Source organism: Antrostomus carolinensis, unplaced genomic scaffold (genome assembly GCF_000700745.2).
Source record: "Antrostomus carolinensis isolate BGI_N321 unplaced genomic scaffold, ASM70074v2 scaffold34797, whole genome shotgun sequence".
In the NCBI taxonomy this organism is placed as follows: Eukaryota; Metazoa; Chordata; class Aves; order Caprimulgiformes; family Caprimulgidae; genus Antrostomus; species Antrostomus carolinensis.
Window position 1 is genome coordinate 7,126 of NW_010326004.1, and position 12,007 is coordinate 19,132.

Sequence of the window (12,007 nt, forward strand, 5' to 3'; positions counted from 1 at the left end):
GCTCTGCTGGGCTTTGCATTTTGTGATTAAAAAAGCCTGGATCTCAGGCTTGACACAACCAGATCTTCTCAAACACTTGTTCCCTCCTCCTTAACCAAAACAAAGCAGATTAATATCTGCACACGTGGGACCACCAGGAAGAGCACTGGCTCAACGATGGTTTTTCATTTGCATTTTCATAACTACAAGGTTTCCAACTGCTTGTTGAACAGCAGGGTGAGATCCTACCTGCGTAGATGCAGACAAAAGAGCCTTTAGCGATATCATCGAGGCAGCGAATGCCCCAGCCCTTGTTCTGCGTCTTGAACAACTGCAGTCGGACTTGGAGCCCGTGTTGGACCAGGCGGTTGGTGCACATGTTAATGTTGCACTTGCACCTTTTGTTACACTCATAAACTCTGAAAGAAAAAGAGAACAGTGATGTCTTCCCTGAGAAAGCAATAACCCAGGACTTGGTGTTCATAGAATCATCGAATGTGAGCTGGAAGGACCCACAAGGATGATGGAGTCCAGCTCCTGTCCCTGCACAGGACAATCCCAACACTCAGCCCATGTCCCTGAGGGCCTTGGCCAAATGCTGCTGGAATCTTGTCAGGCTTGGTGCCATCAGCACCTCCCTGGGGAGCCTGTTCCAGTGCTCCACCACCCTCTGCCCCAAGAACCTTTTCCTCATGGCCAACCTCACCCTCCCCTGCCACATCTTCCTGCCATTCCCTCTGCTCCTGGCATTCGTTGGTGGCCAGAGAGAAGAGATCAGCGCCTGCCCCTCCTCTTCCCCTTGGGAGGAAGTTCTAGACCCCCAGGAGATCTCCTCTCAGTCTCCTCTTCTCCAGGCTGAACAAACCAAGCGACCTCAGCCTCTCCTCATACAGCTTCTCCTCTAAACCCTTCACCAATGTTGTATTGTACCAGTACGGATGCAAAGGGACGCGCAGCGGTGGCCAAGAGCTCAGCAGCTGCCAGGTTCTACGGCAACACACAGAGATCCTGGGCCACACGTAAGCAGATGCATCAAGAGCAGGGGCAGGTTTTCAGTGTCTGTGCTTAGCTCTGGGAAATGCCACCTCTTGGACACCATCAGAGACCAAGTTTCTGGGGCTGGTATTTATGAGGGAAGGAGAAGACGCAGCTCTACTTACCCTGTGGGGAGACATTCTTCCAGCCTTTTGTGCTGGTATCCTGAGTTGGGGTTGATCTGCCCACCTGGGGTGCAGCCAGTGGCTTGGACTGTCAGCTGGTGACAGGCACATTTCGACCTAGAAAGACAGAGAGAAAAACCCACCATGTGCCAGGGGTCAGTTTTACAGGAAGGAAAAGAAATCGCATCTTTCTGCTCTGTGAATACGCAGAGAGATGAGCATGGAGGGCTTGACCTGGAGTCAAACCTGTGACTCGCCAGAGCTGTGTGGGCTCAAAGTCCAGAGCAAGGTCAACCGTGGGTTATCACCAGGGCACAGTCCAGGGGCTGTCCCCAACCCTCCGGCCCCAGAGGCACCCAAAGTGTCACCTACTTGTCTCTGCAGCCGTCTTTGCAGTCGCAGCCCACCAGGAACTCCCAGCTGGTGTTGATGTAAACGCCTTTGCCGGGGATGCGTTCTTTGCTGTAGGCCACCTGGGGAGGTGGGGTGTTATCGATCTCGTTGACACAGGACAGCGGCACGTCCTCCTTACCCTTGGTAATATCTGCGATGTAATAGTAAGGTTTGTAGGGTTGGAACTTGCGATCTACCAGCACGTATGGATCCAGGCAGAACATCTCCAGGAAAAGGAAATCACAATCTGTCTCAAAGAGGTAGCGCTCGATCTCCTGCATGGTTCGCAGGCACAACCCGCACGGCGTCTTGTAGAGGACATGGAAGCCCATCTTGCGGTTGACCCGTCGGCGGGCGGTCATCCTCCGGAAGTCGTAGAGCAGGGGGATGAGGAGGGGGTTCTTGCTGCGGTACTGGTCGCTGTGGATGGGACGGACGCGGGACAGGCAGGTGTAGCTGCAGACATGTGGCAGGTAGAAGAGTTTCTCCAGGGGAGCTCGGTAAGAGGGCTCATTGGGCACTCGGTCCATCATGCCATGGAAGGCCTGTGTTGTGCCACTGCCTGTCTGGCCACTGGACAACCTGTTACAGGAGAAGGGACACACTGAGCAACGGTGGCCTAAGGAAGAACGGAGCTTTCTCTTCTGAGGGATTTTAGGCACTTAAATTCCTGCTCATTACACACTGGGACACCTCGCTGGCTTTGCTGCTTAATCCAATTGGACACAAGCCCCAGCATCCCCTGGATGGTCAGACCCCAAAGGGAGTGCTACCAGCAACAGAAAATACAAAAAAACCCCAAAACAAACCCAAACCAAACCGAAATCAGAACTAGGGAAGCAGAAACGAGCATGATCTGGCTGTGGTCTCAGAACAGGGATCAACGGCTGCGTATCGATTGCCACAAAGCCACTGCTGTGGAAAAGCCACCTGCAGATTTACAGGAGCAGCTCTCCCCTGGCCGCAGAAAGCTTGTAGGAACAGGAATCCCCTGAAAATGAGCAGGGCCAGAGGCTCTGGGCAGGGTCCCACTGGGGTAAGTTCTGGTCAGAATTGCTGAGAGACCCTCCAAGCTCAAGCCAACAACAAAAGATAACGACAAGTTGTCTGGGAGAGAGAACAAGGGAAGAGGAAGATGCTCAGGACTGGAAAAGCTGGCAAATAAAGGCATCAGCCTGTGACAAAACAAACCTGCAGTCAACCAAACAAGCCCCAGATTTGTACCAGCGTCCCAAACCCTCCCAAGGACGCGGGGATTTGTATTAAGTACAAACAAGCTTTGCTCACCGATGCTGCTGGGATGCACCGGTCCTTCCCGCTGGAGGTGTGTCACTGAGGACAGGTGAAGAAGGTGACGACTGCCCAGAGCCCACGGAGCCAGGACGGAAGGAAGTACTTTTTTTGGCCACTTGCTTTCTTGACTGGGCCAGCTGACTGTCGGAGCATCTGCAGGAGGGACAGAGGGAGGTGGTTTGCAAGATGCAGACACTCAGATGACTGGTAGGATTTAGACAGACTGGGGCAGACAAACTAACGCTCCCCCACAGAAGTTGGCAACAGCGTCCCCATCCAAGAGAAACCAGGTGGGTTTTTTCCCTAATGAGAGTGGAAATCAGCTCATTTCTGACTCCTTGTGCTACAAAGATCCTGCAACAACCCCAACTCCACGCCAGAACTCGGCTATGTTTAAAAATGACTTCTGACATCCTGCTATTTATCTGGAATTAAGGCACGAGGGTGAGAGGGAGTGTAACGGTCCAAGGCCTTCACTTCAGGAAGCTGGACAAACCAGTACATGAAGAAACCCCTGCAACAGCAGAAACAAGAGGTTACAGAGGCTCAGTCACAGCTACAGTACTGAGCAGTGGGAGGAACGAGAAGCATAGAGGACTCTCTTGTCTGTACCAAGACAAAACTATACAAGGGAATGTGATAATTTCACCAACAAAAGTGCTACGAGGGGCTCCCAAACATGGGGAAGGTGGTAGGCACCTGGAACACATTAGCCCTGACACTGAGAAAACAGCAGCAGATGTTTTCAATCCATTTATATACCAATTAAATAGAAAAACACCCCAATTCAGCCACCGGTTTTCCCACAAGTGAAAGAACAGTTACGTTATCAGGGCAGAAAGGGAGGAGACAGCGAGAGCAGGAGGGGGCAACCGTTTCTGCAAACATCTGCCTTAAAAGCAAGGTGTTAACACACATTTCAAAATTCAAGAGCAAGAGAAAAAAAGCTTCCATCAACGGCTTGAAACAGTCAGAAAGGGCTGATAGCAGCTCCCTGGCACCAGAGAAGAACTTGAAAGTGAGACTGGAGAGGGAAGAGAACCCTGCCTTCCTCAGAGTAAACAAAACACGAGAGTGAAAAAAACCATTCTCCCAGTTTTAATAATCTAGAACCAAGGTGTTTTCAACCCAACAGTATCCTCAGGACAGCGGGAGCACGGATATAACACGCTGCCTTCAGTCAATGTTAAAAACCAGTTGTCTTGAGGCAGTTCAGTGTTTTAACAGCAGCGCAGGGAAAAGTCTGTAGTGTCTGCTTGTCTGAGACCTGAGAACAAGATCCTACAGTCAAAGCCTTGATGGGGGAAAGGAGAGAGAGAGAGGAAAAAAAAAAAGTGCTCTTGAAGTGTTCTTGTAAACCCTGCAAGGACTTTGAAATGGAAAAGGAGAGATTCAGCAGCCAAGGAGACTGCAGGCTGGCTGATCGCCGCAGTCCAAATTATCATCTTCACGCCGCGTCGTGGCAACATCCTTCCTACACCCTCGACAGCTTGGGGTGCCCTAGTGCCGGGGCAACAGCCCTGCTCTTCCTCTGCTCACAGGTGGGGCCCTAGACTGACGGTGGAGGAGCCAGCGCTGCGTTTCTCAGGCTGGAGGGGACCTCCTTTAGCATCGGCCTCTCTTCTTCCTTATGTATGAGGGTGAAGAACAAGGCTAATATGGCTTCGATTCTCAAGTCTTGGTCAGAATGGCACAGGAGGAGCATTTCCAAGTTAACCCCCATATCCAGTAACAGAATGGGTCATACTGCACCAGTACTTGGAGAGGAAACCCCTCCTGAGACGCCAGGCTTGGGGCAGGTGGGGGTTTCTTAGATGCTGCTACACTTAGAAAGCATCCGGTGAGTAAAGATTCACTTCCTGCACGGGTTCCTTACAGCTGGGACATCTCCTTTCTCCCTTTTGCCCATGCAGCAAAGCACAGTCACAGCAGAAGACATGCTGGCAGGGGGCCAGGCGTCCATAAATTCGGATTGGAAATCCACAGTGGTGACAAAAATGAACCAGGAAGGGATCTCTCTTCCCTAGAAAGTTATTCTGATAGACATTCTCAGGTACCCTGATGTTCTCCAACACGTTCCCTTCATCACCAAGCCGAGTTCCTCCTTCATCCAGGCCTCCTTCAGCACTAGCCTGCAACTCCGAGAACGTCCCGCTTGGGCCCCTGGCAGCAGGAGGCACACGTGCGACTTGGCTGTGGCTGAGCTTTATCGGGTTTGGTCTGTAACCAGCGAGACCAACCACTGATCCCGAGTTCTCAGTGCCTTGAAAGTCATTGAGGTCTGCGAGCAGGTCAGTCCAAGTGGAGGAATACAAGGTAGCCGGGGGCCGGGGCCTGGATCGTGACACGAGGGAGCAATTCAGATTTTCAGCAGAGAAGGAGTAAACGTTCTAACTTGGAAATACATCAAGTGCGAAGCTTTAGCCCTGAGTAAGAACCTGGCATTTGGCTCAAGGAGGTGCTGGGCTGTCAGCTCTCCCGCCCCCAATTACTCATCCAGCAGCTTTTATCTATCACTTCCCCCAGAAGCATGAGTAAAACCAACGTGTTGTAACCAGGAAACAAGCCTAGTCGTGGAGGAAACCGGCACCTAAGGATTCCTCTACACAGAAAGGGTAGCGGTGCCTGAAAGAGCTGAGATGAAACGCAAAGGAGGCAGCGGTGGAAGCAGAGAAGTGACTCCAGTACTTACTCCATCTCTGCAGGCTGCGGAGAAACAGACCGTGCAGCCAGTGAGGCCACCTGCATTTGCTCTAAAGGTTTGTACTGGGTACCAGCTCCTGTTAAATCTTGTGTGTATTGTACAACAGGCCCTTTGCTCCTGACAGCACCTAGTGGGGAAGGGGGAAAAAAAAGCAAAGTATCAACAAGAAAAGTCTCTACCATCAACCAAAGTTTGTTGCATTAGCCACAAAATATCGATTTAGTTCCTGAAGGCGACCGAAACAGAGACATTTGCAATTAACAGCAGGTTGTTGGCTGAGCTCTGAGTCACAGCTGGTCACCCCAAACAGATTCTGGCCACTTCAGGCATCAGCAGTTTGGTCTTGCAGCATCTTTATGCCAGGAGAAAAAGCCCACTGTAAATCTTAAATCTCCAGGAGTTCTGCTAAAAAAAAACCAAACCCAACCCCAAAACCCCACCAAAAGCAAACAAAAGCCAAACCAACCCACGACGTGTTCACTCGAATTCCAGGATACAAAGGAAAGAAAAAGATGTCACCTACCAACGTTGGGACGAGTCCTTGCTTGTCCACTCTGTTTCTTTTCTTGGGTGGAGGCTGTGGAAGTTTTCATGCTGAACATGGGCTCCAGGCGTGTGGAACCCCTGTAAATCCACTCACAGCGTTTGTCATCCTGCAGCAAAGAGAAGGCAACACTCGCAACACCTACGGCAAGAGCTTCCAGAGGTACAAGCCAGGCCTGGGAGATGGCAGCATGCTTTTAGGGTGAGCAGGATGGAATGGAAAGGAAGTAAAGCATTAACCTGAAGGCTCTTGAAAGACCATGCAGCCAAGAGAGGGCAAAGGCAGGAATTTGTCCTATTTGGGGAACTCTGAATACAAACCCACCTCAAATCTACAAAGAGGCTCAATACCAAGACCCCAAACTTCAGATTCAGTTCTATTTTTAACCTGACAACTGACTTAACGAGGCTCTGTTGGAGAACATAAACTTCCCTCAGGAAGAGAAGCCAACTACTCTGCACAAACCACATCTGCTCTAGGACGGGGAGGTTAAATTGGCAAGTGCTCAAAGTCTTCACCAGCCCCAGTGGCTACACAGTTATCTGGGCAGGAAAGGAGCTGAGCGGGCACAGGCCGTACGTCTGCTGCCTTCCTGCAGTGTTTAGAATTTGAGCAGCAGAACATCACAGCTTCTACTCAGCGTCTCTCCTGTTTCTCAAACCAGCACTTGTATTTGGGACAGAAGACGTGTTTAGGTGTTTGCATCAAGAAAGGGATCAGGACAGAACACGTGCAGATGATGGGTTTTGTTTCTTATTTACCTCCCACTTTTACATTTTCATATGCAAAATGCTTTAAAAGGCTTTTGAAGCTTCTGTTGTGCAAATGTGTCTCTCACCTTCACATCAAGGCACAGCAGAAACAAAACTGGACTGGATCAGCAAAACCAAGTCAGCCCCTGCCCCCAGACTCCAATTTCAGCCCATCTCTCATGGGAGAAGGGAAATGGCCCTACCAGGAAAAGGATTTTGACCAGGCTGCCATCCACTTCTTCCACTCTGGATTTCCACCAGGTCCCTTCCCACTCAGTTTTGATCAGCTGGCCATTCTTCAGCAGCACCATGGGGCGGTTGGGGTAGGCGGTGATGTACTCCTCAATGAAATCACGACAGGAAACATCCTCTATGTCTTCCCAGGTCTTTTGCACTGTTTGGGAGAAAGGGAAAAGGAGGATAGACTCTGTATTAGAAAGAGAATCTTTAATTTTTTTTTAAAGAGAGCCCAGATGGTTTTTTACACAAGAACAATTAAGCAGCAATCCCAAGCGGCCGGATTTTTGGTGGTGGGACCTGTTAACACACCCAGAGTGTGAGGAGTCACAGCACACTCACTCTGCTGGTAATAAACCACTATTTCCTCTAGCTCTGCATGTAAACACCTAGAGGCACAGCACTGGAGGGAACAGGCAATCTGTCCCCTGTCCTTTGAGCCAGGTTCTTTCAGTCACCCAAAGGTTCTCCCTACGATTGCAGTGTTGGGACACAAGAAGGGCAGAGATCACTCACGTGGCCGGCAGATCGGGTACAGCTCCCACTCCTTCACATACGAAGCGTAACCATCGTCAAAGAAGATCAGGAACCTGGAGAACAGCAGCGTTGGAAACTGGAATGAGAAATGGAGCTGAACAAAATGCAGCTCCACATCACTTCATGGAAGCGGAGGACCCTTCCCTTTTCTTCTGCCAGTCCCAAAGGCCCTCAGATCAGACACGGAGGATGAGGACAGAGTGAAGTAATCACTTCTGCAAGGAGATGATGGGCTTTGCAGTGCTGCCACTGCCCTCCCTCACTCCTGAGCTATCCCTGTGCTCCCAAAGCCAAAGGAGAGGCTGCCCAAAAGCTTCCCAGCAGCACAGCACAGCCAGGCCCTCTTCCCTCAGCTCCAGATTCCTTCTGTGCCTCAGACACAGGAAGAGAAAAGTTTAATTTCTTCTGATCTCTACAAGAAAAGATATTTTTGGAGCCTTTGGGCCAGAGGCTGATGCCCGTGGTTTGAAGAGCAGCACAGGGAGGTGGGGGCAGTTCCAGGGCTCCACCTGCAGACAGGAGACGAGCAGAGAGTCTGCAACGCCCGTGGGGAAGGAGCTCTGAGGGGAAAACCCTGAAGGCTGGATACAGCACCCGCTCAGCGCTGGTGCCTCTGAAAAACAACCTCAGGGTACGGCGCTGTATAAAGGTCCCATTATGAGAGATCAGTGTGACTGCCAGCCTAGCCAGGAGGAGGAAATTTGCAATATGAGTAATAAATGCAGTTTGTTTTCAGTTATTAAACACGTATCAGAGAGAACTTGACACAATTAGGCACTTAACAGCAGATCCACGTTGGAAACCAAGAGGGTGATTATGAATCTTTATGAATCTTCTCAGAAAGACCACAGGCCTAAAGCACAACACTGGAGCTGCCCAGTCCCTTATTTATACACGACTCAAAAGGCCACTTTCAACCTGCTGCTGCTTCTCCTCAAGTGCTTTGGCAACACCACAGGCACTAAATGCTTCTAGGGCTCAATATTTCCTAAAGTTACGTTTTATGCCTCGAGCAGGGCAGGATGATAAATCAGCTGATTATTCAGCTGATAATCTGAATGAATTTTCTTCACTGTGAGGGTGGTCAGACTCTGGAACAGGTTGGCCAGAGAAGCTGTGGCTGCTCCTCCCTGGAAGTGTTGAAGGCCAGGCTGGATGAGGCTTTGAGCAACCTGGTCTAGTGGAAGGTGTCCCTGCTGCTGGCAGGGGGGTTGGGACTGGATGAGCTTTAAGGTCCCTTCCAACCCAAACCAGTCTGGGATTCTACGGTTCTATGAATTACCAGATATAATTTCTGACTCAGAGACGTGAGTAATCAAAATGGAAGCTCCACCCAGAGCATTCTGAGATAAGAAAAGATGAAGAAACAACATTCAGAACTACGTCACTGGAAAGGGCAGAAGAGAATTTAGCTCCCGCAATAGCAACTATACCTTCCCTCCCTCCCCCCCCCTTATCTTTTTCTCTTTTTTCGTAAAAAAAAACAAAAAACAAAACAAAACAAAACAAAAAAAAAAACAAGAGGGAGAGGAGTATGTGACTGTGGAGGAGAATTAATTAATACCTGTCTTTATTCTTGACGTTGGGGGTTTCAGCCACAATGCCAGCGTACAGCCAAACCTGATTTCCATCTTTGTATTTTGCCACAACCCTGCTGCCAACGTAGTGTTTCTCGGGTGAGGGGTGATAGTCGTAAGCGATGTGATTGCCAGAAAGCAAACTCTTCCCTTTGTTATCAAATTTCACTTTGTACTTCTTCCCAGCACCTGAAAGACAATTCAACAGGGCAAGATAAATAAAACCCCAGTGATTTCATTGTACACTGTTCTGATCTCAGTTTGTAAGTTATTTTAAAGCCTTTCAGAAATTAATTTGTACAGTACAATATTATTGTGGAGATGTGTTGCTTTCACAACCCCTTCCAGATGGCACTGGGTGCTCTGACCCAGGAGGGGACCTGCTCTGAGCCTGATCAACGTTCCCCCACCCAAAGCACAGTGAAAGCCAGGAGCAGCGAGTCACAGCAGCACGTACCGACCGTCTGGATTGCAATCAGAGTTCCTTTGTGCCACGTTTTGGTTCTTTTCTTGCCCAGGATCCTCATGCCAACATTCAGGTCACCGTCATTGCTGAGATCACTCCCAGCCGCCGCAGGGCCAGCGGGCTGGACAGTGCCAGGAGTTTCCTGAGGGGTCTGTGTATCTGCCCAAGGAACAACAGCAGGAGGTAAGTTAGAAATTGTCCAAAGTCTCCCTCTTTTGTGTGTGCAATTGGAAGAACATCTGTTGGACTGAGACAGGAGATGTTCTTTAGCTTTCCTTTATCTCAGCCAGCCTAAGTGCCCTCATTTTAGCGGGCAGAGTAATTAGCAAGCCAGGTTTAAACATCATCAACAAGTTTCCGTGTTACAGAAACTGAACCACATGTATTTGCTTTCAGAAAGGGCTTAAAAGAAAAATAGGAATTTGGAATCAATGTATCCTCATGGATCTTTCCAGTGGGGAAACAGAATAGTTTTCTTTTTCTTCTTCAGAAAGAAAACTGGGAGGTCTAAGGTGCAGACAGGACCAGGGAAGGGCACACGCGGGTGCCAGCCCGTGTCTGTCAGCCCATGGATGCTCACACACACTGACCTTTCTGTGCATCCTGGGCATTTGTTTTCTTGTTCACAGCATCCATAAATTTCTGAACATCCTGGGCGGACTTTCTCATCGCAGCCATGGCTTCCCGCAGCTGAAGGGAAAGAAAAAGAAAGAAAATATGAAGAACCTTTTGTTTTTTTGCACCAAATACAACGCAGCGTTCCAGCAAAACCCCACTGCAGAAGGACACGACACTCGGGTCTTTTCCAACTCACCAGAGTGTGATCCTTTGTGACTCTGGGACTGCTGTTGCCTGTGTTTAAAAGAGAAAAGAAACGGTTTAAAATGGTTAAAAATCTTGGGGAAGAAAAATCCATCTTAGTTAAGCCACCAAAAGAAGAGGGAAGAGAGAAAAGCATCCACTCAAAAGCCTTCTCCGTTCCTGTCCAGAAATCCGCTCAGGGCTTGTGCTGAGCCACCCTCTCTAGATGCAAAACACGCTGCACAGGCAGCTCCCCCAGAGCAGTGACGGGGAAAATGGTCAGGCAGGGGGGGGAAGGTCACAGTTTGGGACTCCAGGAACTGTGGGATAGTTACAGACCTTGACAGACCACGTTCCTCAGGAGCTAACAGCATTTCCCACCCGATCCTCTCCTGCTTACGGAGCAGTGTGGCTTATGGGCGGCTTTACAATCCCCTTACTCTGATCCCTCTCAATCCCACCCTCCTCTCCAGGACACACTCTGCTCTCCATCCCTCCCCTCGCTACCACACGGCACAACGAGACACTGAACTGTGCTTCCAGCCCGAATCGATGCTCATGACATCATCATCGTCCTCATCTGGGATCTCAATCACTTCCATGGGTTTGGCAGCCGAGTCCTCATCCTCAGAGCTGCTCTCACGGTACTGGAGGCCCAGCGTGGAGTACAGATCCTTCACCAGGATCTCACATTTATCAATGGCTCTGAGGGGGAAAAAAGAAGATGGAAATGGGAAAAGATGAGGTGAGCCCAGCTCTGCATCCCACAACCCCGCAGAGATAAACAGGAACTGACCATTGGGGAGCTGCTAATTAAATACATTAAATACAACCGTGACAAGGTGAGGGAAGAGATCACTGGAAGGATTCAAAGCCACGGGGCAATAATTGTAATTATCCCTCAAGAACTACATGCAAATACAGAATAACGATGCAGAATATTGATACAGAATAATGATGCAGAATAACAGCATCAGGCTGCACCAAAGGGAAGGGACAGGGCTGGTGGAACCATCTCCCCCTCCTCAGCTCCCAGGCCCTGCGCTGACAGGGGGCTGCGACTCCCAAGCGCGCTCACCTCGAAGCGTCATCGAAGAGCCGGTCAACACGAGCCACCTCCTCTTCTTTCTGCTTCACACACTTCTCCAGCTCCTCCAGCTGCTGCTTCCTCTGCTTCACGCACTCAAACTTCTCCAGCTCTTTGTCAATGATATCTTGGAGCTCCTCCATGGAGATTCCCAGCTCCTCCATCACTTCTTGCTCCAGCTCTTTGATCTCCTGGGAATCCATTTCTGCTGCACCTGACACCAGGAGAAGGTGAGACAAGGTGGGTGAGACCCTGTCCCTACAGCACCCGCCAAGGCGCTCGCAAAGGCCGAACCTCGGGGTTCTTAAAGCTGCTCGAGAAGGAAACATTCGCTGTGTTGTCAAGAGAAAATCACAAAGAGCCCAAAATAACCCAAAGTGCAAGAAAACTGCGGAGCCAGAGGCACCCGGGACAACCTGGGACCCTCGACGTCTCCTCCTCCCATCTCTGCACCTCACCCCGATCATCCCCCACATC

General features: G+C 50.1%; 1 protein-coding gene across 1 annotated transcript in view; it reads right to left on the minus strand.

Annotated features, from left to right (window-relative positions):
• The window catches only part of SETDB1 (SET domain bifurcated histone lysine methyltransferase 1), a 16,555-nt gene extending 4,819 nt beyond the window's left edge, over nt 1–11,736 (minus strand). Inside the window, exons 1-15 of the mRNA XM_010171446.2 lie at nt 11,522–11,736; nt 10,971–11,148; nt 10,225–10,332; nt 9,634–9,763; nt 9,164–9,365; nt 7,579–7,652; nt 7,029–7,219; nt 6,053–6,182; nt 5,568–5,656; nt 5,015–5,018; nt 4,597–4,645; nt 2,820–2,978; nt 1,512–2,114; nt 1,140–1,256; nt 229–398 (exon numbers count right to left, since the gene is read on the minus strand). Of these exons, the coding sequence (XP_010169748.1) occupies nt 229–398; nt 1,140–1,256; nt 1,512–2,114; nt 2,820–2,978; nt 4,597–4,645; nt 5,015–5,018; nt 5,568–5,656; nt 6,053–6,182; nt 7,029–7,219; nt 7,579–7,652; nt 9,164–9,365; nt 9,634–9,763; nt 10,225–10,332; nt 10,971–11,148; nt 11,522–11,733 (2,416 nt within the window). The 5' untranslated portion in view covers nt 11,734–11,736. The remainder of the gene's footprint in view (nt 1–228; nt 399–1,139; nt 1,257–1,511; nt 2,115–2,819; nt 2,979–4,596; nt 4,646–5,014; nt 5,019–5,567; nt 5,657–6,052; nt 6,183–7,028; nt 7,220–7,578; nt 7,653–9,163; nt 9,366–9,633; nt 9,764–10,224; nt 10,333–10,970; nt 11,149–11,521) is intronic.
• Between the last annotated feature and the right edge of the window lie 271 nt (nt 11,737–12,007).